At 40.5% G+C, this 26,177-nt stretch overlaps 3 protein-coding genes across 8 annotated transcripts; 1 reads left to right on the forward strand and 2 right to left on the reverse strand.

Moving 5' to 3' along the window:
* Positions 1 to 223: 223 nt before the first annotated feature.
* On the forward strand, positions 224 to 10,089 carry vip (vasoactive intestinal peptide). 5 transcript variants are annotated; one of them, XM_086122799.1, is made up of 6 exons: positions 224 to 369; positions 6,351 to 6,455; positions 6,653 to 6,757; positions 7,423 to 7,548; positions 8,398 to 8,509; positions 8,587 to 10,089. In XM_086122799.1, exons 2-6 carry the CDS (start codon positions 6,361 to 6,363, stop codon positions 8,593 to 8,595), a joined length of 447 nt encoding a protein of 148 aa, XP_085978925.1. In that variant the 5' UTR covers positions 224 to 369; positions 6,351 to 6,360; the 3' UTR covers positions 8,596 to 10,089. The 5 variants fall into 5 exon arrangements, with proteins under 5 accessions (XP_085978925.1, XP_085978923.1, XP_085978922.1 ...); XM_086122797.1 differs by lacking the exon at positions 224 to 369 and adding an exon at positions 5,314 to 5,417; XM_086122796.1 differs by lacking the exon at positions 224 to 369 and adding an exon at positions 5,353 to 5,423.
* A 4,464-nt stretch (positions 10,090 to 14,553) lies between these two features.
* fbxo5 (F-box protein 5) lies at positions 14,554 to 19,405 on the reverse strand. The gene is made up of 6 exons (XM_086122190.1): positions 19,281 to 19,405; positions 17,862 to 18,461; positions 17,038 to 17,208; positions 16,856 to 16,946; positions 15,894 to 16,103; positions 14,554 to 15,215 (listed from the first exon to the last, which is right to left on the reverse strand). Exons 2-6 carry the CDS (start codon positions 18,428 to 18,430, stop codon positions 14,952 to 14,954), a joined length of 1,305 nt encoding a protein of 434 aa, XP_085978316.1. The 5' UTR covers positions 18,431 to 18,461; positions 19,281 to 19,405; the 3' UTR covers positions 14,554 to 14,951.
* A 1,629-nt stretch (positions 19,406 to 21,034) lies between these two features.
* On the reverse strand, positions 21,035 to 25,970 carry cdt1 (chromatin licensing and DNA replication factor 1). Of its 2 annotated transcripts, none has more exons than XM_086121395.1 (9): positions 25,248 to 25,970; positions 24,501 to 24,742; positions 24,167 to 24,361; positions 23,360 to 23,505; positions 23,017 to 23,117; positions 22,717 to 22,905; positions 22,471 to 22,626; positions 21,544 to 21,745; positions 21,035 to 21,390 (listed from the first exon to the last, which is right to left on the reverse strand). In XM_086121395.1, the coding sequence occupies exons 1-9, from the start codon at positions 25,620 to 25,622 to the stop codon at positions 21,227 to 21,229; spliced, it is 1,770 nt and encodes a 589-aa protein (XP_085977521.1). In that variant the 5' UTR covers positions 25,623 to 25,970; the 3' UTR covers positions 21,035 to 21,226. The 2 variants fall into 2 exon arrangements, with proteins under 2 accessions (XP_085977521.1, XP_085977520.1); XM_086121394.1 differs by having other exon boundaries at positions 25,161 to 25,970.
* Between the last annotated feature and the right edge of the window lie 207 nt (positions 25,971 to 26,177).

Here is a 26,177-nt window from a genome sequence, read left to right on the forward strand (position 1 = left end):
ACGTGTGTGTGTGTGTATATATATATATATATATATATATATATATATATATATATATATATATATATATATTATATGGTTGGTTTGATTTGTAGATAGCTATTATCGTGGGGAGGGTGAGAGTCAGGGAGATTGGGAGGGAACAGGAGTTAGCCTCTTTGTCAAAGCTGCGCTGGCTTCCGCATGTAAACGCTGTTGCATAACTTTTGAAAACACGAATGCACCAGATTCCAACTCACACTGACATCCATCACACAAAAAAGCAAAAAGGTAAAATTGCTCTTTCATGCATCTCTGGCTGAAAACATGGAAATGGACTTAATTGCCACATAATCGTCCTCCACTTCGCTTGCTGGTACCCGTTAGAAGGTGAGGTCATCCTGCCATAATGCACAAGTACTTTAGATTCCAGTATTGCAAGGCTGCTTTGGTATGTGTGAGCATAACAGTGCACTTTGGAGAGAAGTTCTGGTCTAAACTGCGGTTCATGTTTCAATGACAATTATTCTATTTTGAAAGTTACAACTTTGTCTATGTGGGGGGGATTGATTGTAAGAGGCTAGGCAAAATTCATATTCCATTAGACAGCACTGCATATTTATGTACATCAAATCTGCATTATGTTTAAAATTAAATAAGTTGAAAAGTCCTACAAAAAAAAAGCAAAGAAACTTCTCTATTCACCCCCCACCCTCTTCCCCCGAACCTTTCTGCACTCTTACAAATCCTCTCAAGACATTTTGACATGTCACCACAGAAAAGGCAGCGGCTGCGGCAGTGCTAACGTTGATAACAACGTTAATAATACCCGTCAGTACCGCCTGCCACACAATGGCGCGCGGAGGGGATCACGTGGACCGCCACCATTATGTCATTATTGAAAGATTTTCACTGCACATCCATACCAGAAAGATAGATAGATAGATAGATAGATAGATAGATAGATAGATAGATAGATAGATAGATAGATAGATAGATAGATAGATAGATAGATAGATAGCTTGGCAAGTAATCCGATTGGCATGGACCCAAATGCGTTCTGGGAAGGTTTTTGGTCCGGTTAATGCGCGAGTTAATTAACGATGGCTGGCATGTCGGTGCGTAATGTCCGCCAAATGTATTTATGCGCTTACTTCATTCAGGAAGCAAACACAAGCTCTGGACGTCTAATTGATGCACACAGGCCCAAAACAAGACCCTCCATTAGCAAATCCTCCAGAGATTCCTGACCTTGAGCCCAGCCCGTATGAGGAGGTCTCACACTCATCTTAATGAAACACTTTTTGCCGGTGGTCCGGTAGGCGGGTCATCTTTGCCTTTGCTTTAATGTGGCTCATTTCCCAACTTTCATCTGGATTCATTTTGGAAATACTGCATGGCAGTGGACCTGATTCACCACCAGGGGAATTTCTCCGGAATTGCTCTCTAATGTCTTTTGGCTGCAGGGGACAATCTGGCACATGACAGGGAAGGAGTGTGTGAATGTGTAGGACACATTCTAACGCAACATTAACATTTTACAAAGATAATAAAAAGGTTGTTTTTTTTAACTCAGTATCATAGGCGTTTATTTGACTACTTTAAAAGAAAAATAAAGAGGCAGTTGTGAGCATAGTACTTGCAGTAGACGGCAACATGTGAGCAAATGGCCATGAACACAAATTGTTTTTTTTTAAAAAAAATTACTGTGCTGCTTTTATTTTGTTATCTTTTCTTAAAATGATCTTCTTTCCAAGATGGTTTTAAAAATTATTGAATATATAATAGAAATAGAGTTTGTATTGATGCACATTATTATTTTTATTAATTAATTTAGGGAGCCTTAAATATTTTTTTAATCACTGATGCATTGGGGTTGACTGGTACGTTCCATGTTTTCATTGTCTTTATTTTAATCAATATTATTTGACAATATTTGTATGATGCATTGTCTTATCAATTGAGTTTTGTTTAATACTATAAAACAATTTTAATTGATTTGATTTAAAAAATTATCTGAGACTATTACATTTTATTGTTTTTGTTAATTAATTTCTGAAATATGCATTCATATTGAACATTTGATTGGTTTTAAAATGAAAATTGAAAAATAATTACATACTGTAATAATAATCATATGCAAGCTTTAGATATAAATATACCGCTCTGGTGACATCTTCACATTTGATTGATGCCACACATTATTCTCCTCTTGCACAGTATGTTTTAACCTGTTGTTGTCCACTGTAAAGCACGTACTGTATCTGAGATCCATGCTTTTCATGAGACAGCTGTTCCATGTCTTTGTCTGCATTGAACTTTATAGTTTCACTATACAGCTCATACTTTGTGATGGCCCATCATGTCATCTATGCCCCTCAGGCCCTGCTTTGTTTTGTTTAAAACGCCACATGCATCATCTATGTCCAATCTGCACCCAGATGCCCGTCCCCCCACATCCAGCCCCCGCACCTCTGTCATGACGCCAACAATCACCCGCCATCACAGAGTTGCCACTCTGGGCTTGGTTAATTGGATGAGGCGGGCCCGCAGGAGGCATTCAACTCGCCGAGGGATTCCCCTCATCAACAAGCGGACCTCTGACTCAGTCCAAGTCTCCACCTCATCGCCTCACAGTACAGACGGCCAGGGTTCGAATCCGGAATTGGTCCTCCCTGTGTGGACATTGCATGTTCCCTTCGTGCCTGTGTGGGTTTTCTCCGGGTACTCCGGTTTCCTCCCTGCATTCTCAAACCATGTATGACAGGTTAATTGATCACTCTAAATTGTCATTAAGTGTTGATTATATGTGTGAATGGTTGTTGTCTGTCTTTATGTGTCCTGCGATTGGCTGGCAACCAGTGCAGGGTGTTGCCATGTCTACTGCCTGAAGACAGCTGGGATAGGCTCCAGCACACCCGCAACCGCGGTGAGGATGAACCCGTTCGGATAATGAATGGATGGATCATCTTCATAGCATGCTTGCCTATTCCATATTTAATCATTCAGAAAACAAAAAAAATGTTTTGCGCTATTATTGTACAGTATTAGGCCAACAAAACTATTACGAAATATATTGGATGATCCATTGTAATTCTGTGTAGAGAACCTACTGTATTGTTCCGAAAACAGCAGCATTTGAACCTTTTGACATGACATACTTAAGATTGTTGGATGGCATTTAAAACGATCTAAGATCCAACATACACACACACACACACACACCTGGCAGCAGTAGTCCTGGTCCAAAGGAACGTTTCCCTTTCCCATCCAAACATTCCATCAACATCAACACAATAATGCTCGCTTCCCTTTCCTGGCGGGCTCTGTCTCCAGTCACTGCTGTCAATTACGACCGACTTGGCCCCTAATCTACTTTCTCTGCGGCCTGATCACATTACATTTCACATGGTGCCATCATGGAGGAGAGCATGGGGAGGTGGCAGATGTAGTGGTGGATGAGGGGGGTGTCCGGTGGGCCTGACAAATATAGGACGTGAACTTGATGTCATACTGGACTTGCCAATGGAATACCTGTTGTCCTTCTCATTGTCATGAATGTTTACCACACCGGAAATATACACTTGTGAGAATGAGCTGTATCACCTGTACAGTGTACCTGTCCATTAGTGGCGGTCATGTGTCTTGCGATTGGTCCAGTTCAATCCAAAATTAGCTGGGCTTCTGCGACCCTAATGAGGATAAGTGCAAAAGAAAGGGGATGGAAGGGTATTAACATGGCACGTTTGACTGTCTGACCAATTGATAAACTATCATACTGTGTATACTCAAGCTTATTTCTCCCCCCTTACCTTTAGACGACCTGGTAAAGCCTCTGATTGTGTATTTCTCACCATTGCATGCATCCCTACAGCGGTAATCATCCAGTTTATGGATGGATGGATTGATGAATGACGGACAGACGGATGGACAGACGGTTAGGTGGACAGATGATTACAGATAGGTGGAGAGTTGGGTCGTGGAAGGATGACTGACTGTTTGATGTATAATTGGATGGATGACGAGTGGATGGATGGCTGCTCAGATGATTGGCTGGATGGACGGATGGCAGGACGTGTGCAGCACACAGCCCACGTCATTTGTAACACCGTGGGTGGCAGATTCGGCAACGCTTGTGCGATATTCTTCAATCTTTTGTCCAACACATCCTGAAATAGAAAAAAAAAGAGGGAGTATTGTGCTTACTTCAAGTGATAATCTGCAACATCCACTCTGTGTGTGAGTGTGTGTGTGTGTGTGTGTGTGTGCGCGTGTGTTTGGATTGAACTCAACACAAAACAAAGAAGGACACACACTTAATAGCAGAAGGGTAGCGCCACAGGCGAGCTCTTGGCTGCGGTAATCCGCAAGCTAACATTTCAAATCCGTGCTGGGAGACAAAAGATTTCAAGATGCTAGAAACAATAAAGGCGATGTTAACCTGTGAAATAGGCCACTTGGAATACTTGGAAATGCAAACTTTTTTTTTTTTAAATAATGGTGTGTACACTAGTCTGGGTCCAAAACGGGTATAAAGTACCCTCCTTTTTCATATTATTACATTTACTTGTATTTATAACGCCATGAAAGGCTAACAAACTGGCACCAATATAACATGATTATCTATCAAACTCTATTAGCTAAATTGCAACCATCTTTGTTGCTCATCAACCAATCTACATGTATTATACTGTGGCCCCCTGGTGGGCAAGTTGTGAACATCAGAGGGGGCGGCACAATGTCCATTGAATCGAAACAATCACATTCTAATTTAGGAAGATATTTGTGGATGTTTTTGTAAATTACAATAATTTAGAGTGCTGTTTTTCTTATGAAGAGTTACGTTTCAAGAAATCGGAGTATCTTTTGGTGCGATCAAAGGAACTAATATCATTTCCATGTAATTTAAGGGGGTTAAGATGATTTGATTTATGATCGCTTTGCTTTGAATATAAGTTATATCTCGACGTGATTCCTGAAACTGCCATTGTCTTCCATCCGATTAACAAGTAAAGCTTGTCTTGCTGTCTTGTCTCTGAAAAAAATAAAATGTTTGAACTTGCAAACTATTGTATATATTAAATGACAACATATTCAAATTGTCCAGACACTGAACTTAGCTCTGGGTCACTCATTTGCTAGTCCGATGATTAATTAAAAAGAGAGAGGGTGAAAAAAAAAAACCCCAACACTAATTTGACCATGGGCCGTGCAGTGCGTCGAGGCGGTGACGTCAGCAGTGACCTACTACGTCGACGTCTCAACCCTCCCCATCATCATTTCATTTCGTCCCCTTGGGGGTACGCAGGGGGCGAGCAGGTGTATAAAAGAGAGGACACATCACAACAGACAACACAACAACACAACAAGAGAAAGGACGACAGCGAGCAAACCAGGATTCCTGAGCGTTTACGATACTTTCTTTCTTTCTCTCTACGGTACATGTAAGACTTTTTACATGTTTTTTCCTAATTCCAGAATTTGGCTGCATGTTGCATATGACTGTAGGGGTTTTTTTTCGTTCCAAACGTTTGCCCATTTTCCACACTAATTAAACATATCTAAAGATAAACTATTTTATTTTGAAGTGGTTTTGGGATTGTGGTGACGTTAACTGATGTCCGAACTCGAATGCCAACTCGGCTCCGTGCGTAATTGCGCATTGGTTTCGCCGTGTTTTCGCTCTTTTTTTTTTGGTACAATTGACCATCTGTTAAGATGCTTTAACACACAATATGTTTATATTGTCTTCTCTGGCCAAAAGGTATTTACCTTATTTTGTGTGCCACAAGTCGACAGATAAAACAAAGCTGATTTAAAATAATCTTGTTTACCTTTGGTAATACGAGCGCTCATGACGTTGGGAAGAAACGAGGAAAAAGAAGTAATATTCTCAAGCTAAAGGATATAAATTAAATTTATGTATCGCCTGTACTCTCATTTGTAATTCGTCCTGCGTGTAACTGCGCATTAGTTTATATTTTCTCTCATTTTACAAAATTTGTCCCTGCTTCAAAATACGTTTTAAGAATAATTACTCATTGGCTGTTGTAAAGTCGTCAAAAAAACTGTGAATACGAAATGTATTTGGTACATGCAGTCATGATGAAGAAATCACAAATACCGAATATGGATTGAAACAAAATGAAACTTTTTTAATGTGTGTGTTTTTTTATGTGTGATTGCTGGGTAGATTCAGGTCCAAAGTAAATAGATAAATGACCTTTGACATGTCATCCATGATTTTTATTATTTAAGAGAGATTACGGTTGAATGAGAGTGGCCATACAGAATTTTCTTTTTAGCCAAAAAAAGGAATTCTGGGACTTATGATTTGGATCATGGGGGAATGAAGTTTCCCCTCTTCTCAGGTGTAAGGCGATGTCACAGCGGAGTGGCCCCCATCTTCTTCTCCTCTTTGCCCTCTTCAGTGTGCTCTACTCCAGGACTCTCAGTCTGCCCTACGCATCCATGAGGTTCGAACAACGGCACGATCATACAGTATTATATCTGTCTTATTTGTATTTGCTGTCCTTTTTATTTTCATGTAATGACAAAGGTTAAAAAAAGAGAGTTGAAAGGGGCATTATGATTCTCAGTGATGCTTAGCATTTGTTGATTGGATTATCTGCGGCATTTGATTTTAATGCACGGCAATGATTGTCTCTTGTAGACCAACGAGACATGCAGACGGTCTTTTCACCAGCGGCTACAGCAAACTTCTGGGCCAGCTCTCAGCCAGGAGATACTTGGAGTCTCTGATTGGGAAGCGAGTCAAGTAGGTGGATGCGTGTATAGGTATTGTGGAGAAAACATTGTCTTAAAGGTCTTAAAAGACGGATAATAGTTTGAATAGGGTCAAGTTGAAGATCGAAATGCAGTTAGATTTTTAACTTGCTCCTGACTCCTTTTGGAAAAGAGTCCGACATGTAAATTGTTCAAATATAGTCAAGAACATATAAATCTATGTTGTCAACAGCAATAAATAAATAAAATAAAATTTAAAAAACACCTGACAATTGGAGGATGTCAGATCAAGTTTGGATTTTAAACTGAATTACATAAGAAATGTGCTTATTTGAAAGTTGTCATATCTTTTGGTGTCTCCACTTAAAGGTTGCAATACACGTATCAGCTGTTGTTGTCCGACGTTAAAACCTATATCTCCAAATTTAGTGCGCTTTTTTTTCCCCAAATACATTTTTTTTTTGTATGTGTGTGCGTCCAGTGACATTTACAATGATAGGAGCTGACTTGCCTGATGATGCATATTGTTAAAGGTTAAGTGATGCCATGAGTGCTTGCTTGCACGTTTTTGCAAAGCCAGCAGGGTTGGAAGACAAATAGGAGGAGGAGGAGGAGGAGGAGGGCGGGAGGGATAATGGCTTATCACTTATGTCCTTTCTTGTCTTACTTTGACTCGACTATGTCACCTGCGTCCAGTGACGAGCTGATGGACGAGCCGGTCAAGCGTCACTCGGACGCCATCTTCACAGACAACTACAGCCGCTTCCGCAAACAGATGGCGGTCAAGAAGTACCTCAACTCGGTCTTAACGGGGAAGAGAAGGTAAGGAGGTTGGAAGAGGGGGGGGGGGGGCGCAGCACACGTTATTGCACTTCATGGTGAAGCATGCTTGGATAAATATCTTGAAGGACTGTGGAGCAAAAATCGCAGTTGAGCATCACTGACAATTTCATAAATTGGGTTTCCTCATATTTGTGCTAGTTCCTCCAAACCAATAGGAGGCAGCAAACAAGGAAAAACTGACACGAGTATCTTCAAAAAATCGTTACAGCATTCCAAAGGTCAAATTTTAAACGTCTCAAATTTTGGAAGAATGCTTTTAACATAGACTTACTAGTTCAATTCATTCTGTGTTCAAATTCAAAAATGTCCAATGAATTCTGTGAGGATAGTTTCATGTTTGTTTTTAAGAGGAAGCAACCCCAAAATGTTCTTTATAAGAACATGTTTCATGCAGCCCCGCAAATCTAAACACGGCATCTGATTAATAATCACTCAAATTAATATATTTTTGTCTACCTCAAACTGCGGCTATTTTGCCATTTGCTGTCGACTGAAAATGATCCCTTCTTACACTTTAAGAACCACAACTCCAATCTGAACCGAACTTTTACCCACTCATGTTCCTGTAGTCCTTAAAAAAGTTCAGCGACAACTCCACAAGATGGAGGCACGGAGTTGCTAGATAGCTTCGTGGAAAAAATTTGATCAGGAAAGCACTGTACTACGAAGCCCCCAAACCTAACTCAGTCAGTGATTCTGCCACATACCACTAGAGGGAGTGAGCACACCACAAGTGGTACCTCGCAGTGATAAATATCGCTGATATTGATGACATGTGTGTTATTTCACCTAAAAAAATGGTTATGTTTTGTTTTTACCCGTCAACAGTCTAGAAAATGCCGTGACGAGCGACCAGGAAGAGTCCAGGGACGACCCCGACACCTTCCACGAGAGCTACGACGACATCAACGTCGACCACTTGCTTAACAACTTGCAGCTGGTATGCGACACACGACGCGTAAAACATGTGCCGCTTCTTCAAGTCAACTGCCTTAACTGCCGTTTTTGCTAATCCAGCCGCTTTGAGGAGAGGTCCCGACGTCCGGAGTCATTGTGGTGAAAACATCCGTTCCAGCAACAACAACAACAAAACAACAGCATTCACCCAAAGATCCCAGCAAGGCTAACACACGTCCAGTGTGGTTCTTATCTAGTTTTCCATCACTTAACACACGTATTAAACCACCAGTCATTAAAAAAAAAGATCAGGAAAAGATGTAATGCAGATTGTTTCCATTTCAGTTCATTTGGAACACAATTAAGGAGATTCAAACTGAAGCAAAGTGAAGTTTTGTGCCAACACTGATTGGTGTTTGCAACTGCTCATAATTCATCCACCTTGACGTAAGGCCTCAGTTCCAGTTTTAAGTGGAGAGACTTGTGAATGGTCCCAAATAGCAGTCAGTGTTAGCACAGAACCTTTAGGCTTCTGCCAAAAAAAAAGAAAAAAAATGTCAGGTTTACTGGAACAGCTGAACTTTATTTGGGGTTAGTCAGAGGCATTTTAAATAGTGGCTCCTATTGAACTTAAATTTGAATGTGATCGGTTCATTCTGAAAACAGTCACAGTTATGAGGGTGTCCAAACTTGTGCAAGCCCATGATCTCAGTTGTTTATTTTTACTTTCCCTTTTTGAAAAGGTAAATTCTCTTTCTAATTTCATTGTGCAGGTTGTACGTCACATTACTGAGGGGAAAATTTTTGAAATGTTTGAGCTCGGTCTCATTTATTTTAGATCACAAAAACTTGGCATTTGAATCGGGTTGTGTAGATTTTTTCCATGTACTGCATTGATCAGTAACACAATACACAAACCTAAAAAAAATGATTTCAGTAATTCTCATTGCTGGGTGGTGGTCTAATACATTTGTTAAGCACTGCACGTATATGTTTACAATTCTTACCTTTTATTAGTACTTTTGCACATGAATATCAGCGCAGAATTGGTCTCGAAATGTTATTCAAATAACAATTAAACATTTAATATCCATATAATTTTTTTCCCCCAACTGGACATACATGGATTTTTTTTTCAGATTTTTATCACGAATAAATATCTACTGACACCTTGGCAATTATTTACAATTTGGGCCAGTCCCATTAGTGCACTTTTGAACGAGAATGTGGCATTCACCAACGTATATTTTGATTCTATAGATATAGCATACGGTAGAATTTGAAATACTACGATGTCTTGAGTTTTAAGAATTCTTCAGAATATTTATTTCTGAACTATTTCTTCCAACATATTGGTCAACAATTTCGTTCACCTTACGAATGGGAACATTTTATCAATTTCCCTGATATCCAACCGGCTAAAAGACTGAGGCTGAGGAAACGGAAGAGAAGCAAAGTGTATTTTTTCCAATGCACCCCAGATGCATTTAATCACTTTCTACTACTGTACTCAACTTGTAGAGCAAACAGAATCCTAACTGTGCATGGAGCTGCCTATAGCGCATTCTAGTTGACGACAACGACCATGTACTAATGTATGTATGTATGTTTGTATGTGCGCCATTCACCAAATAAAAGATGTCCCTTTTATTTTTCAACGCTGAGTCCTTTGGTCTGCCTCTTTGTTTCACCCCCCCCCCCCCACACACACACACAAAAGATACTGGGGGGGAAAAAATGAATTTACCAGATAAATTGTCTGTGATATGATGAGGAGAAAGTTGTATTTTACAGGATAAAAGTTGTAATGTCATGCAAAGAGTCTTCACATGAAGGGAAAAAGTAATAATAGTACAAATATAAACGGAATGTATATATTGTACAATGTACAAATATTAATATTGTTGACAAATATTACATAAAGGGAACAATTTCAACTTTGTTCCCTTTTTTTAACATACAAAGCAAACCAATATTTAAGTAAAAGTTGTTATATTACAACAAATTCACGATTGTTTTGAAAAATGTTAATATTCACATATATACACTGCATATAAAATCATGAGAATAATGCTGTAAAGATCTGTGATTTAATCTTCATATTATAATAAAACAATAAATCAGAGACGGTCAAAAGTGGTACAAATGTAACAATAGCTCGATGTTTGCAGTATTTTCCTCCATCTCTGACATCCAAATAAGGTCATGAAGACCAGCAAACGCTCCAGTTTCTGCAAGATGAGCTAAATTTTTCTTCCTCAGTGTTGTTGTGAGTCACTTTGTTTGTGAGTGTCACATGGAAGCGGAAATTTGACTCATAAATGTCAACAAGGAATGCACGCTGACTTGTCCTGCTTATTGCGACGAGCCGAGGCGTCCCTCCTGTAATGGACGCACGACCGATTTTTGCTGACTTGGCACAATCACAAAAATCTGAAAAAGAAATACTTCCTTTGGAAAGCCCTCGCATTTGTCATTACGTGGCTTAAGTATTGCAAATAAAGCAGGATATTTGGCAAATATTGTTCAGATGCTTTGTCCATACTGTATATTGTGGGTGTGTATGTATATATGTGGTGTATATGATATTACAAGGAGAAAGTACAGCAACATATATTTTCAATATGGCAAAAATAAAGTTTTAAATTTTAAAGGAAAGAAAATATTACTAGCTATTTAACAAGAACGTTGTTGTGTTTTCACAATACAGTATTATAAGAATTTTTTTTCAGGAAAAAAGGCATAATTCTAATATTGATTAAAAAACAGTCCTAACATGATGAGAAAAACATTTAATATGACAAGAGTAAATTCCAAATATGACGAGAAAACTGGTAATTTATTGAGAAAAACATGATTATATTATGAAAAGTCAGGAAAAAATTGTCATATTACATAAATAAGTTGTGATATTCGAGTATTAAGGTGTACTTCTGTAGAAGTCGTAATATTACATAAATAGCACCCAAAAAACTGTACTACTACAACAAAAAGTATTGACGAGATTAGTCTTGCTGTGTATTATTTTATATTTATGCTAACAAGAACAACAATTTTCTAAACATAATAAAGTGGTAACATCGAAAAAGGAAACAGTCGGTATGTCTCATGATTGACGTGTTCTTTTCAAAACTGTTGGTGGGTGGTACCACAAAATAATATGATATGAGCTGCATGAAAACTGTGGTGTTTTCGAAATATAATAAACACAAGGAGCGTCTAATCTGGTCGCAACACTCTTATCGCTATGGTAAAGTTTAATGCCTTCAAAATACGATACAACGCAAATTAAAAGTGCATGAAAATGATGACTCACCACAGCCCCGAGCTTGATTTTCTGCAATAAGACAGTCCCATCTCGGGGTAATAGGAGACAATGACACCTCAAGTGTGTGTTTTATGTCCAGTCTACTTCGTAATTTTGTTTTAGTCGACGTTGCTCCAGAACCCCCTCCCCGCCCACTTCACACAGGTAGGATGTCGGAAATAGCAACAGTGCTATTGTGGCGATCTCAGAGTATCCCGCCATAACTTGAATCCAGTTGTCTCGAACGTACTTTTAAGGCCGCCGTCATTTGTGATCTCCAAGCAGCTTTTTACTCATTTTGCGGGCTTCGGCGTTTTGTTTTTGAGCGTCATCGGTCACGTGACCGAGAAGCGCGTCTTGACGTGAGTCAAGCGTGACACAGACGGATGATACGGAGAATCCGGTAATTTTTCAAAATAAAACATCTTTCGTATTCCGAAATAAATAAAACGGAAATAAGGCAAGTTCTTTCTGTGCGGCCCGGTACCAAATGCCCTGCGGACCGGTACCGGTCCTCGGACCGGTGGTTGGGGACCCCATGGCGTACATGACACGTCTTCTCTTACGTATGGCTGTCAGTTACGTATCTATACGTTTTGGTGTGCGTGCGTGTGCACCGGCTCTTCAGTGCATAGGTGATTACTGTCTGCTTTTGTGGAGAGGCTTTACTCATTAACTCTCATCACTGATGATCTTAATGGACCAAACGGGGTAAAAATAGACAACCGAGAGAGGGCTTGAGCCTTTCAACGCCGTTTACGCGCGCGAGTGCGCGTGTGCGCGCTCCTAAGTGTGTATGTGTGTCAGCTTCAGTGCCCCAAAAATACCACTAAGAAAATGTTTGACAGTGTTTTAAAATAAGAAAAATAGCACATAATACAATGACACAGACATTGCTTTAAATTAAATAGTATGTAAAGAATTAAACAGTGCACCGTGATTATTTAATGGGCATTGTGCTGCTCGTTCTGGTGTGTGCGATGTGGCCATCAGGCGGCACTATAAACCATACAGATGTGGTACATACTTTATTGATTTGATGACGAACCACGGAGGAAGACAATGACAGCTGTGTTGCAGTAATAGTTGTTTATCACAGAGGATAAAGAATATCTATCTGGCTGTGAATATTGCTGTGTGTTCCGTCTGAACGCTTTACTAACGTTTGTGTTCAAATAAAAGTTGGTTAAAGAGTTATAATATCTTATACCTTGCACACAAAAAGGCACAAAATCCAAATTAATAAAATATATAAATACAAAAACTAAAAAACCTGCTCTGAGAAATCTAATTGAAACTAACTACTGTACATTTAAAACACAAAACTCAAAATGAAACAATTTGTTTTTTCTAAGGCAGTTACATGGATGTTTTAAATAGCAGAGAGTGCCTTATTATTATTATTTTTTAATCACAGACCCATATCTCAGAACTTGGGCCACTGTACTTGGCTTGTCGAGATTGAGTGCAAGGAGTTTGGGAGCTTTTAGCGCACCCGTGGGCACGCGCACACACACGCACACACACTCACACAAATAAATTTGGGGTGTGTCAGTGCAGCAGGTCATCAATAAGCAGAGGAGATAAATGATTCTGAGTTGTAGAGGGACTAAAAGGCCATAGAGGCAATTCATCAGCAGCCTCCGCTATGGCGTCAACAACGCTGGCGTCTTTTACGTGGGGGCGGGGGGATAACTTGAGGGGAAATAAAAGACATGTACTGTAGTAAAATCCTTCTAGACCAAAAATATATAATAAAGACAGGCTCATAACATAGATAATAGTATGTTTTAATGTCCGCATTTATTTATTTATTTTTACCCGATCCGATCCTGGATAAGCGGTAGAAAGGGGCATTTGGTTTTGCACATGATTTAAAATTATTTATTTTCCACACATGAACCTCAGGAAACAGTTTTAATGGGTTGATGTTGACAATGACAATGGAATAACATGGCATCATGGCTCTTTATACTGGTAATTGGAGTGAACCAAGCTTGATGTTGCTCTTTGTCAGCGTAGCTGTGATGTCTTTGATGATGACAGAGCATATAAAGAATTTCGGATGAAAGAGCAAGAGGGACATTTCATCTTGAGCACTGCCTCGTGTGAGGCGGGCATTGTGTGGTTATAAGAGTCAAACTCAGCGTAAATTTACCGTGATGACACGAGACCGGAAGTGATATCACTATCAGAGTGTGTGTGTGTGTGTGTCTCTGAGCTTTAAGTGCCTTGCTCAATGGGCTCTTCTGTAATGGATAGAGAGAATCGACAAAATGTCACAACTACTAAATGTTAAAATGTAAAAGTTATGGATAGGGTTTTAGGTCCTTCCAAGGCTCCAAATCACATCGTCTGTTTTTAAAACAGTCCAAACAGGAAAGCAACTTATTTTAATCGAAAGGTTGGAAGCCGACAGCCCTGAGAAAAATCGGTACCCCCTCAACGCCATTTAAATGACTCAGCCTTAACGAAGTGAAGATTTTGGCTCCAGCTATAAAATTGTTGAATAACATGATTTGACATTGAACTAAAACTCAAACATGATTGTTTAACTTCACAAACGCAATATCTGAATGACTTCGTTTCAGTAGGTTGAGCCCAAGTATGACAAATAGGACCATAAATTGGCCGTGGCAAATTTGGTTGATTGACACTTAAACGCTAGGGGTCGCCACAAACGTATGTAACGTTTCACACAAATGACGTTTTTAGCACAATGATTCCAAGAGGCAAATGTCAAATTTTATTAAACATTTATAAGGAAACCTCAACACAAACAGTACAGTAAATAGTTACAACTTTTTAGAAGCTAACATTTATTTAAAACAATCTTGTAGCATGTTTTATAGACAAAACGATTAAATATTTACAATCACTTTAAATCTTGATTAAAATGTACAACTTTTAAGTGTCACAAGTTTCTTCTGTAGTCTTTTTTGGTCAAAATGTTTTACGCTCACCGACAGTGGTGTGAGCTCAAAACACCACTTGGCTGTTTGTCCAGGATGGTTTCGAGAACAAGTGCTTCGGTTCATTCAGTCGTGCCGACCATGGAGGTGTGCTTGTCAAGCATCATTTTAAATCAACAACGCATTTAGAAACCCACACAAACAAACCCCTTTGAAACCCCTTCACTTTGGCAACAGTCGACAAAAGACGAACCACCCGTCGCCCGTCACAACCTCCTGACGTTCCTCTTGCTCTGAGCGCTCCCAGGAAGGAGGGAATAGGCACTTCCCGAGGTGGCAAAGTGGGAGCGGCACTGCACCACTCGGCACGGGGTGGACCCGTGGAAGGCCTCTAGGCAGCGGGTGCAGAAGTCAAATTGGCAGGAGGCCCGCATGCATGTGGCTCGCTGGGCCTTGGGCGAGTGCGTGGCGGGCGAGCCGCACTGTTTGCACGCCCGCAGGGACTCGTGCTGCTTCAGGGTGCTGGCAGCCTGAGGGGAATGATGGAAAAATAGATTCCAGCTTTAATTCAAGAGGTTTCACAAAAGTATACCATTTATAATTTGGAATTTCTGGCCATTTTAGACGGCGCTGCCTGTGCAAGGACAAAACAATGTGATGAAATTGTGGACTGAGCTTTAATTCAATGGGTTTCACAGCCACATCATTTGTCATCTGCAGCAAACCCCATGTATATTAAAACGTCAAGGGCAATTTAATTTCATGGCAAAAAGCTTTTTCACTTACCAATCTAATGCCACACCACTGCCACCAGGTGGCAAACTGAACAACTATGCAGAGAAGTGGATCTATTGTCACTTGGTCCAAATACCTCTCAGCCCTAAATCTTTAGTGACCGTCCAAATATTGTACAGTACACATTTCAAAAGTGCATAATTTAAGCTTTAATTGCAGCAAGCTGTTTCACAAAACAATGTATCATTTACCATTGAGGAATTGCCGCCATTTTGTACAGTCACTGCATTTTGTGTCCTCAAATGTTTATCATTAAGCACCTTGAATACTTTTCAGTACAGGTACTGCCAACTTGTTGTAATTACTAAACAATAACTCCGTGTGTGTGTGAAATGACTTAAATTAAACCTTCCATGTCCACATTTCAAGCACATCTTGATTGTCTTATTTCACATCCCTTGCAGGGGACTCACCTGAATGTATTCGTCGAAGCGAGAACACTGCAAGCGAGATTGGCTGCTTTTCTGTACAGAGGCATTCCGTCTGTTGACGGATGATGACGATGACGCCGCTGATGGAGCATGTGGAGAGGCCACTTTCTGCATGCAGGACAGAACCACCCGCGACACGATACCGTCCCTTGTAAGACCGGAACTCTTTTGCTTCACAGAGCTTAATGACTCCTAAAACGGAAAAAGGGAGGGAAACGGGCATTTAAAAAAAAAAAAAAAAAAAAAAAAAAAGTTGGCACACGAAAAGGTATGTGTATTAGAGCAACTTTTCCCCCATTAATTTGCATGGATCACAGTTGACAATCACTATTTTGTGGAATTCAATAACGGTAAAATGGAAATAATCGATGACATTGTCCATTAATTCAAATATGAAAAATAAATTTAAAAAGGAAAAAAGTCTGTTCAATACTAAAAATATATATTTTTTAAAAGTCAGAAGTTCTTTTGTTGTTTTGCATGTCTGAAAAAAATCTATAATTAAATGAATTAACATGATTACATTGTTAACTTAAATTGGAACAATACATAAAAATATTAATTACATTTAATAATAATAAAAACAATTCTAACATGCTTAACCCCTTTTTAAAAAGATATTCCTAAAAATAGAAATAAATGTGAAAGTCTTAAAATTTTACTTACGAATGTTTCGGCCCAATCAGTTCACTAAATTGTCCAGACCATTTATATTTGGTAGACATTTGTGCTATAATAAAATGTATCGAAAAACCAAAAAATTAACTCAATTAAATAAAATGAAAATGAATTTAGTAAATTGATCATTTAGATTTTTTAAATTACTGAATTGAGTGTATTTAATTACCAACGAGCGAAGTTTTTGAGCAGCAAAACTTTAAAAAAAAATTTTTTAACAGTACTTGCCCAGAAATGGGTGAGTGTGTGTGTGTGTGTGTGTTCACCTGAAGCATCTCCTCAGCTTGCTGGCACCTTTTCAGAGCAGCACCATCTTCACGTATGATCTTCCTCCAGGTTCTGCTCACCTTTTTGCAGCTGTGGGTGGCCAAACACACTGCTGATATCTCACAGCCACAACCATGCGCTACCTAGCGCCCACCCAAAAACATGCACTTTGTGCGTCTACCTGATGAGGTCCATGTCTCCCAGCAGCGCCAAGATGTTGGCGAGAACGCTTTTCATATTCTTGGAGAGGAGAGACGAGAACACATCCACAAACTCGAGGCCCATGTGGCCGCCGATCACCTGGTGCAGCAGATGATCCTCGGCCACCTTGGAGATGATGCTCCAGTCATACCTGAGATGACAAACAACAAACAATTAAACATGGAATTTCAGAGTTCACACCACTTTTTTTTTTAACCCGTGAAGCAAACTTCAGCAATGTTCAAAGAAACTTGGCGGTTTTATCTGTAAGGGTCGTTTCGGGGCAAGCTGAAAAAGCCCGGAAATCTGAGTTATGATGATAATAGAAACATCAGCTTCATCACATGCAATCCATCTATACAAACTAAAAAGCCATGTGTCACAGCATCACCTGGCAAATAAATTCCTTTGTTGACATGGATCGATTGCTAATGTAGCAGTTTGATGTAGTTTAAAAAAAAGGGGGTGCTTCAATCACTGCTAATGCTGGTTGTCACTGTAAGGGTGAGGGGACTTCAAAGAAGAATACGACTGGCTGCTCTTTTAAGTTAACTGACTCCAATTAACTTTCTTCCCCTTCTTCTTGGACAAACAAAGGGTAGGGGTGAGCACTTATGAACGGAGATGGGAGCAAGACAGAGACACTGTGCAAACATGGACATCTTTTTTGCATGGAATGCGAGCCCCCCATGTTAAACAGGGGTTCACTGTACTGGATGTGTAGCCTTTGAGTGGTTTGACAGAGGTGTGAAACGTTCTATTTTTTTCCTGTCACATAAATACATTTAACAATTCAGTCCCTACCGATTATTCTTGCTGTAACTCTTGGCGAGCTCTTGACACACTGCCAACTGGAACTTGACAATGGGCAGGTTGGGGTTGTCATTGTGTTCATCAGAGGGGGTGGACGACAAGGAATACGTGAGTGGTTGCCGCCTGCAGTGGTCCATGGGTGTGGAAGCAGCTCCCAGGCTCATAGGGCAACCAGAAACCATGCCACCTTTGCATTGAGGGGACTGTTTTGGTGTCACAGTGGGAGGTGGCAAGGGCGGTAGAATTTTGGGTTTTTTTCCCTGAATGTGGATTTCACCTTCGTCAATATGACTGCTGTACAAGGACAAGTAACCGCTGTCCTCTAGCCCCTCGTCGAAAGTACTTTCGTGAATCTTGACGGTCTGGTTTTCTTTGTCTTGGGCTGCTCCAAGGGAAGAGTCATGGGGCAACAACACTTTGGACACCTTCTCGGCAATGGGATTGAAGGGGAGGGGGTCCTTAATGGGTGAATCTTTTCCATGGGGGCCTGAGGGCTTCTCTGGGGAGCCTCTCTCCACGTTCGTCTTGGCCTTGAACATGTCATATCGTGGGCACTTCATTTTACCTTCTTCACAGTCCAACACATATACACTGCAGACACAAGAAAGAGGGTTTAACTTCATGAGTTTGCATTGAACTAAGTATCACTTCATAATGCCCTGGTGACTGTAGATGGGAGGCAAAAAATAGGTTCGCTGCACTTTTTGCTCAATGCCCAATTTGGGAACATATCACATTAATGAAAGAAGTTAAGTAAACGTGTCATGTTATTACAGCTTGCTTTTCGTTCTGGTTCTGAATGTGCTGCAGCTCAGTGCAGGAGACGATCTACATGTGGAATCCAAGCTCACCCCAAAATCTTAAACTATTTGCCAGGGTTAACTGCCCCAATAACTGCAATTCATGAAAACAACATCCCATTGCTTGATCGAGTGCCTTTTTTAAGGGTGCAAATTAAAGTTGAGGAATCCTTCAGATTTTTCTGTACAGTATTCGGGCCTCTGAGGCAAAAGCTCACCCCTAGCGTAGTTTGCATGGAAGCTAACGTAGCTACCCCAAACATGAACTTTTTGATAAATAAAGGAACGTCGAAGAGTACGTTATTGTCACAACCGGCCTTGAAAGTGGTCAGACGTTGTTTCGTTACAGTTATGATCGAATTGAGATAATTTTGACGCGGTCTAGATTTGGCGGGGGGCAGCCATTTCGACGCCAGACATTCTTTCCGCACACACAAGTGATTAAAAATACCGTAACGTCTTATTACATTCTAGATTAGAAAAAAAATCACCACAACCTCGCATTGGGGGTTATATCTACAGCGGAAAATACTCAAATATATTGATAGTTTACGTTTTCGTTGCATTAACTGGACACCCTTTGAAGCACATAAGAACGAAAGTGACCTACCTGAATGTTTCTTTCCGTTTCTGAGCAGCTTCCCTCTTCTTTATTGCTCAGCTAAGTGACCGGCTGTGATTTTCAGGGTGATTAAAACAAAGTCGTTCAGCTCTCATAAAAGTCGTCCTCTCATCGCTTTCCGTTTTAAATTCCGCGGTGAGAAGGCGCAAAAGCGTTCAAAGAGAGGCGGGCGGATCACCATTTAAACCTTCGACCAATCAGCGGCAAGAGGAGTAAGAGTCAGAGGAAAATGCAACAGAGAAAAAAACCCACGCATGCCCAGTTCAGCGCGGGCGATTCCCCATTGAAATTAGCAACCAATCGAGAGCTACTTTGCGGAAGCGGGCGGAAGTTCATGGCGCATGCGTAGTGAACAGAGTAGCCTAGCCTGCCGTTACCTTTTTGTAACTGCAATTGACATTTTCTGTTAAAAATATTACAAGTGCATATTAATCATTAAAAAATATATAAATATCAGTAATTCATAACGAAAAATAGAGAGTGGAGAGGAAGATAAAGGTTGGGGGTAAACAAGACAAAGAAAAACATGAAAATAGAAAACGTTATGTTGAATTGAATACAACTTTATTGTCAAATGTGCTGTATGTATGTGTTATATCATATGAGAGGAAAGAGGTAATTTCTGCTTGGCTACTCAATGAAACCTAACTTTTTTTTGTTGAGGTGACTTTTTTGTGTGTGTGGTTGTGGTTATTTACTTGTTTAAGATAAGATATCCTTTATTAGTCCCACACTGGGGAAATTTACAGCCTCCAGCAGCAAGAATGTAGGCAAAAAGAAGAAGAAAAAACAAACACCGTCCAATTAAGTGCAATATAAATACAAAATGGATAAATCGCAGTGCTATTTACAGTTGTTTTCCACGGCTTTATGAATTTAGATTGCTGAAAAAAGTTGACTCAGCAATTTTACATTGGCGGGAGAAGAACTACTGTTTCAACATGACTTAACTTTCACATAAATTCTGTGCTGCGATTGGCTGGCGACCGGTTCAGTGTGTCCCCCGCCTACTGCCCGAAGACAGCTGGGATATGCTACCCTTGTGAGGATAAACAGATTAGAATTATTTGTGTGTAGTTTCTTAGAAAAACTTTTTTACATTTAAATCATTTGCTTTCTTTGCGATTACAGAAATAGCACCTAGTGTGACAACCCCTGATTTTTGTGCCTACTTTCTTCATTTTATTGACAACATTTGAGAACCATTTTTGTGCCTACTGCCTACTTTCATCATTTTATTGACGACAGTTGAGAACCACTGGTTTATGGTTTATTTTTACACTGCTCAAACTGTTAATCCAGGAGATTTTTCTTCACTTTTAGGAGAGGATGAATTAGCAGAAATTCACTGATGTTGGTCAGGCTCCCTGCGATTGGCTGGCAACTGATTCAGGGTGTCCCCGCCTACTGCCCGAAGACGGCTGGGATAGGCTGCAGCACCCCCCGCGACCCTAGTGAGGATCAAGCGGTTCGGAAAATGGATGGATGGATGGTCAGGCTCCATCCTCCACAAGCTTGGTTAATTTTACGATGACGTAATGCTGTCAGGGCTAAGAAGAGGCTAACACTGAACTTTCTGACCAATTTTATATTTTTCCAGACGATGTTACAGCTGCAAATAGAGACAACTTATTTTTTTGTTTCTTTTTTTTTTATTTTCTGTTTTTTTGCTCGTTAATTCTTGCACATGACCCCATGAAACTATAAATGAATCAACATCCATACCTAGATCCTCCCCCTCCCCCCCCACAAAAAAAAGGTTTAAAGCAATGCTATAAATTATGGGGAACCAAACACATTTCCTCTTACACAAGCCTAACAACACTTATTAAACATGTCAGAAGTGTTGTCGACCAAGACTAATTGAAACTGTTTTCAAACAAAGGTGAACAAGTTAACTGTGACAGGCCCTGATTTCAGTCACCAAATTACACTTAGAGTTTCTCCTCTTCTCTTATGTTGCAGCTCAACTTGTCCAGAATTACGCTGAGGTCCATGTGCTTGTTCAATTTAAGGTACAAGTCCTTTCTGACGGGATGTAAGGAAAGCCAGTTGGGGTTGAGCTCCGCCAACAATCTGATGTGTTTCTCCATTTCACCTAAATGCAAAGAGAGAGAAAATAAGACACTTCAGCTCATTGTTGAATCAGAAAATCCTTTTGGAATCTGTTGCTCTACTTATTTGACTCGATATCTAGATGACACATGAACTAAATTACCGTCCTGCCCTTGTCTTTCGGATGTTGACTAACCTGAAGTGAGAGCAGACCTGTAACTCCCGACCATGCGGTGACAAATAACTTCCATATTTAAAGCTTGTTTTTTTTCCGAGACAAAAACATTCCGAAGAATCCTCGCTAGCTCCCCCAGCCGGGACATCATCAAGAGACGCTCTTCTTGGGAGGGGCTTCGCGTCATAGCCGCCTGGAGCTTCTGGGCTTCCTTTGCCCTGATCTAGATCATCAAAAAGAATCAAAGACAATTAGGGACATATTCTGCTATGAGAGGCGCACAGTTGCACACTTTTCTGGCTACACAGATTCTCTCATTGACTTAAGTACCGGTATATCATTTACGCAACTTCATGCCAGATATGCATTTCGGGTGAGGCAAAACTAAATATGGGCATTCCTTGTCAAATTTGACCTCGCACATACTCTTCGTCTTGCTCGCTTTCAAAGGGCTGTGCTAAGCGGCAACATCATATTGCACTTTAAGTCTGGAGGTTAACAATATACACCACACACTGTACTACTGTAGTGGTGGACTATATTTGGCGACGGCATGGTCAGTGGTTGAGTGGTTGCCTCCCAAGCCAAAGGTTGTGGGTTCCATTCCCAGCCCCTTGTGACCATGTTGACGTTTCCATGAGCAAGATCCTGAACCACAAGGTGCTCCTGATACTGCGGCATCAGTAGGGAAGCGCAAAGTTAGCATGGAGCACTTAACAAGTGGAAAAGCGACTCCCAGAAAGCTATTAAAATGCTTATGCCACAAAGTTTTTAATTCCTCATTTCTTTTTGTAGGCCAAGCCAACTTTGGCATGCATCGCCGCCAATGCCTGATTGGAATGTTGAGAAGCTGAGAAGTCTTGTGGTTTCTAAAAGTTATGGAAAGACCAATTCTGAAAATTTCTCCCAAAGGTGCAACAACAATAACAATACAGGTGAAATACATACTCTGTCTAACAAGGACTGCGACACTCCATTCAGGGCGTTTGGAATACGAAGTGGAGCTGATGTCTGCGTGCAGTTCACATTTGGTAGAGACGTCTCTTTACTTGGTGCACTTTTAGCTTCTGCCTTCTGAACGACAGAGAGCAGTGCTTTCTCCATCTGGATGAAAGAAACAAATCACATTCAATTCATTCAGAAATTTGTCATGGTTGACATTATGCAGAATATACAAAATCCATATTCCCGGACCTTGGGTGTGATGAGAGAGTGGGCCTTGTCCAACACCTCCTGGGCAGTTGCCAGCTTGTCAGCGCGAGGAGGTTGTGGCAGTAAGCTTGCTCGCACAGCTGGTATACTGTCCACATTAAAGTTAGGGTGCCAGCGGGTCAATTTGTCTTCCGGCACACTCATTGGAGGTATTAACGAGGAGAGGAAAATCTGAAGATGGAAGGACGGTGTTAAAAGCCTTGATCAGCAAATAATAGCTCATCCTCATTGTGTCTATCAAAGCCGCACATTTGCTGCCAAATCCAGACGAATAAAACTCACCTTGTGGTGGTGTTTAACAATGGAAACGAGGTTGCGGTGGAAGATGTGTCGTCTCTCTAAAAGATCCGAGGCCGTCAAGACGGGTTGACCTTCCTTTTGGCCTGTAAATGATTAATACACAGTTACAATACAATACAATACATGCTGATTTATATAGCGCTTTCACAACAGCGGCGGCTGTAACAAACCAACATTGAAATCAGTAATCATATTTCGAGAAAACTTTTGGGTAATGGATGAAATACACTCCCCCCTCAAAAAAATTTGTATTAGACAGATTTTACATATCAAAGTTTCCTACCCTGTCAACGAGAAAAAAAAGAAGAAGAAAACGTTTACGAACCACAGAAAAGCACAGGTTCCACAGTGAGCTGGTAGCTGCCCTTCTTAATACAGTTGTTGTATGTCGGGATGTTCTTTTCCTGTCTGAAGGTGTAGGCCTGCGGAAAAACTGTCTTCATTTGGCCAACGTGGGTTTCTTCAAACCGTCTGCAGATACGGACCACAAATAGGCACATGTACAATGTTCAATACTAAATACAACTAATGCGTGTTTCAGTCCAGTACTTGCACACAACGCAAACTCTGAAGTCGGATTACAAAGGGACGGAAAAAATCCAGTAAATTTCAGCGATATGGACAGAGCTGGGTCAGAAATTAAGGAATCAAACTGTAATTTCTGCAAATATTGACAAGCAAAAGCGATACAATTTATGATACCCAATTGAGCCACCTCATTCCTGTAGGCCAGAGTTTACCAAATGAGGGTCCGTGAACCCCTAGTAATCTATGGTGCCATTTAAAGGGGACTGTGAAGATAGAAAAATAAAAATAAAAAAGATCCCATGACATTGATAGAAATTGGATTATTGCACTCAAATGTGGCAGAGAACTTTACCTGCCTTAAACTATTGAGAGCAAGAGTACTTTTTTTCTCCCCAGTGTGATTCATTGCCTTTTGATATGGCACAAGCAAAAAGGTAACAAAAATAATTCAATTTAAAATGCAGTCTGTGCTGTTTCTATTCAAATCTTAGAATAGCTGTCCATACCTCGCCATTTGTTTTTAATCGGTGGTTCACAATTCACAAGTACTGTGAGTAAGCAAATGATGAATAAATAGGGGGAAACATCCAACAGTCACACCTACCTGTGTATCATATCCTCCACTCCTTTTTGGATCTTGGAGAAAGTAGCAGTTTCCAAACGGTTGAAAAGCATGGCGACCAACGTGTCCATGCTCCTAAACATCTCAGCCAGTACCTTGAACTGGTAAGGCAGGGAGAGGCCTGGGGGAATGTCCTGGGCTAGATTGTGATACTTCTGGTATGCTGGCTGTTGAATACTGAGAGATAAAGGGGGGGGAAAAAAGTTTAGTTTCCTATCTTGGGCTGGAAACCATTACTGCTGCACAAAATATTGTAGGATTACATACTTCTCACAAAACATAATGCAAGCTATTCACAGAGACATTATAAACTCACCTCTCCTGAGCTTGTGTCTCTTTCTGTGACTTTTCATCCTCTAAGTCGCTTTCCTTTGCCTTTTTAGCTTTAGCTGCAAGCTCTTTTGCTCGTGTAAGTGCGGATTTGGACAAAGCAATGGAGGATGACACTGATGATGTTGCAGCTGAAGTGAAAGATGCAGCAGTGCCCAAGTCATCGGCCTGTTTCTTGATCCTCTGAAGCAGAGACTTGTGGGCTGAAATCGTTTCTTCGCAAGGAGCCTGAAAGACGGAGTGCTTCTTAAATTTGTGGCAAGAGTTGTCAATAGGAATGACTCAGAAAAAAAAAAGTTTTGTTTTGTTTTCAAGCCAGAGCAAAGCACTTTTAGGCAGTGAAAGATTACATTTATCCATCATTGTTTTGACCACCACACAATATATATTCTTAAATCCCCATCTCAATTTCTGTCACAAAATATTAATTTCTTTATCCGTTTTTTCTCTACCACTGGGAATACTATTAATCACCGTGTAGATCTTTATATCCTCTCAATGCTGCAAATTGTTATTTGCCTAACACCATTCACGTGAGAGTTCATGTGTTACTGCAAAAGATTAGTGTATGGATGATACTGCACATTTTGCTACAAAAGTTTTCACTAATGTATCATCATACATTGGCTGGGAACCAAAACCCTACCTCTTGTTTTGGATTAGAGAGGACACATTTCTTTCTGGTCACTCTTGTTGTTTTTACTTGCGCGTTTATTCGGTCGACAGAGCATACTTTCACTTGACGCCGCTTTTTTGCTGTGTTGTGTTCCGTGGAAGCCAAAACTGTGTCCGTCCCAAGTTCTGCGTTTGGAGAGGTCCGCTTAGGTATTCGGGGAGTGGGAGAATTATCTTTGGGCTTCTTGCAACTCTCAGATTCTCCTTTCGGTAGCTTTGCATCAACGTCGATAATTCGCATAATCTCATCGCGAATTTGGTTGGAGGACGATGTCGAGAAAATGTCTTTGTTTGAAGAGGAAGCGGAGACTGTTCTTGATTTGGCCGCGCTGCTTTTTGACGATCCACGAGAAGCAGCGTCTGTGGGTTTTACCACGTCAGTCGTTTTCTTCTTCCGCTGAGAAAAGAAATCTGTTACCAGAGGCTGAGACATGATTCAAAAACACTGTGAAAACGTCGATCTTCTGTCGCTGACTGAAGAAAAATGCCTCGCTCTGTTTGTAGTCACAGGAAAAACAACTTTCCCGCGGAACCGATTAAACCACGCCTATTTCCGCCGACGGCAGGAAATTACGGAGGTATCAGAAACACTTTTTGTGTATTTTTTCGGGATAATTTTTTTCTGGAAATAAAAAACCCAGAACAAATATACTTTACAAGGTATTCGTAGTCAGAGATACATAAACTTTACCGATTCTCTCTCCCTTCGAGTCGCTGGTGGATTTTTGAACAAGAGAAGTTCACTACTGCGCATGCGTTCAGTATCCAATATGGCTGCGCCCGTCTGCAAGGTGGTGTTTTGAATTTACGAATGGAATTTGTCTGTCTGGGTTCTAGATGACGGAAATTTGCATTATCGCCATAAATTATCATCATCTCCGGTAATCTATTTCGGCGATTTGAACGTTCGTTTTTTTCGCTAGATTGCTTGTTTATCTGTAGTTTGTACTCTGTTCCCTATTTCGGTCTCATGTTAATTTGCAAATTG

This window comes from Hippocampus guttulatus, chromosome 10 (assembly GCF_054856545.1).
Source record: "Hippocampus guttulatus isolate MCC_2025c chromosome 10, RoL_Hgut_1.0, whole genome shotgun sequence".
Classification (NCBI taxonomy): Eukaryota; Metazoa; Chordata; class Actinopteri; order Syngnathiformes; family Syngnathidae; genus Hippocampus; species Hippocampus guttulatus.

What these genes read in the sequence shown, in the direction of transcription:
- vip (XM_086122796.1), top strand. An exon ending in CTGATTGGGAAGCGAGTCAA is followed by an intron (nt 6,758 to 7,422) that starts GTAGGTGGATGC and finishes ACCTGCGTCCAG; the next exon opens with TGACGAGCTGATGGACGAGC. An exon ending in GTCTTAACGGGGAAGAGAAG is followed by an intron (nt 7,549 to 8,397) that starts GTAAGGAGGTTG and finishes ACCCGTCAACAG; the next exon opens with TCTAGAAAATGCCGTGACGA.
- fbxo5 (XM_086122190.1), bottom strand. Translation starts at nt 18,430, where the DNA reads ATGAAGTGCCCACGATATGACATGTTCAAGGCCAAGACGAACGTGGAG. An exon ending in GGAGACATGGACCTCATCAG is followed by an intron (nt 16,947 to 17,037) that starts GTAGACGCACAA and finishes GGCCACCCACAG; the next exon opens with CTGCAAAAAGGTGAGCAGAA. An exon ending in GCTTCGACGAATACATTCAG is followed by an intron (nt 15,216 to 15,893) that starts GTGAGTCCCCTG and finishes CATTCCCCTCAG; the next exon opens with GCTGCCAGCACCCTGAAGCA.
- cdt1 (XM_086121394.1), bottom strand. Translation starts at nt 25,622, where the DNA reads ATGTCTCAGCCTCTGGTAACAGATTTCTTTTCTCAGCGGAAGAAGAAA. An exon ending in GGAACCTGTGCTTTTCTGTG is followed by an intron (nt 23,118 to 23,359) that starts GTTCGTAAACGT and finishes AATCATTTACAG; the next exon opens with GCCAAAAGGAAGGTCAACCC. An exon ending in ACTCTCTCATCACACCCAAG is followed by an intron (nt 22,627 to 22,716) that starts GTCCGGGAATAT and finishes TCTTTCATCCAG; the next exon opens with ATGGAGAAAGCACTGCTCTC.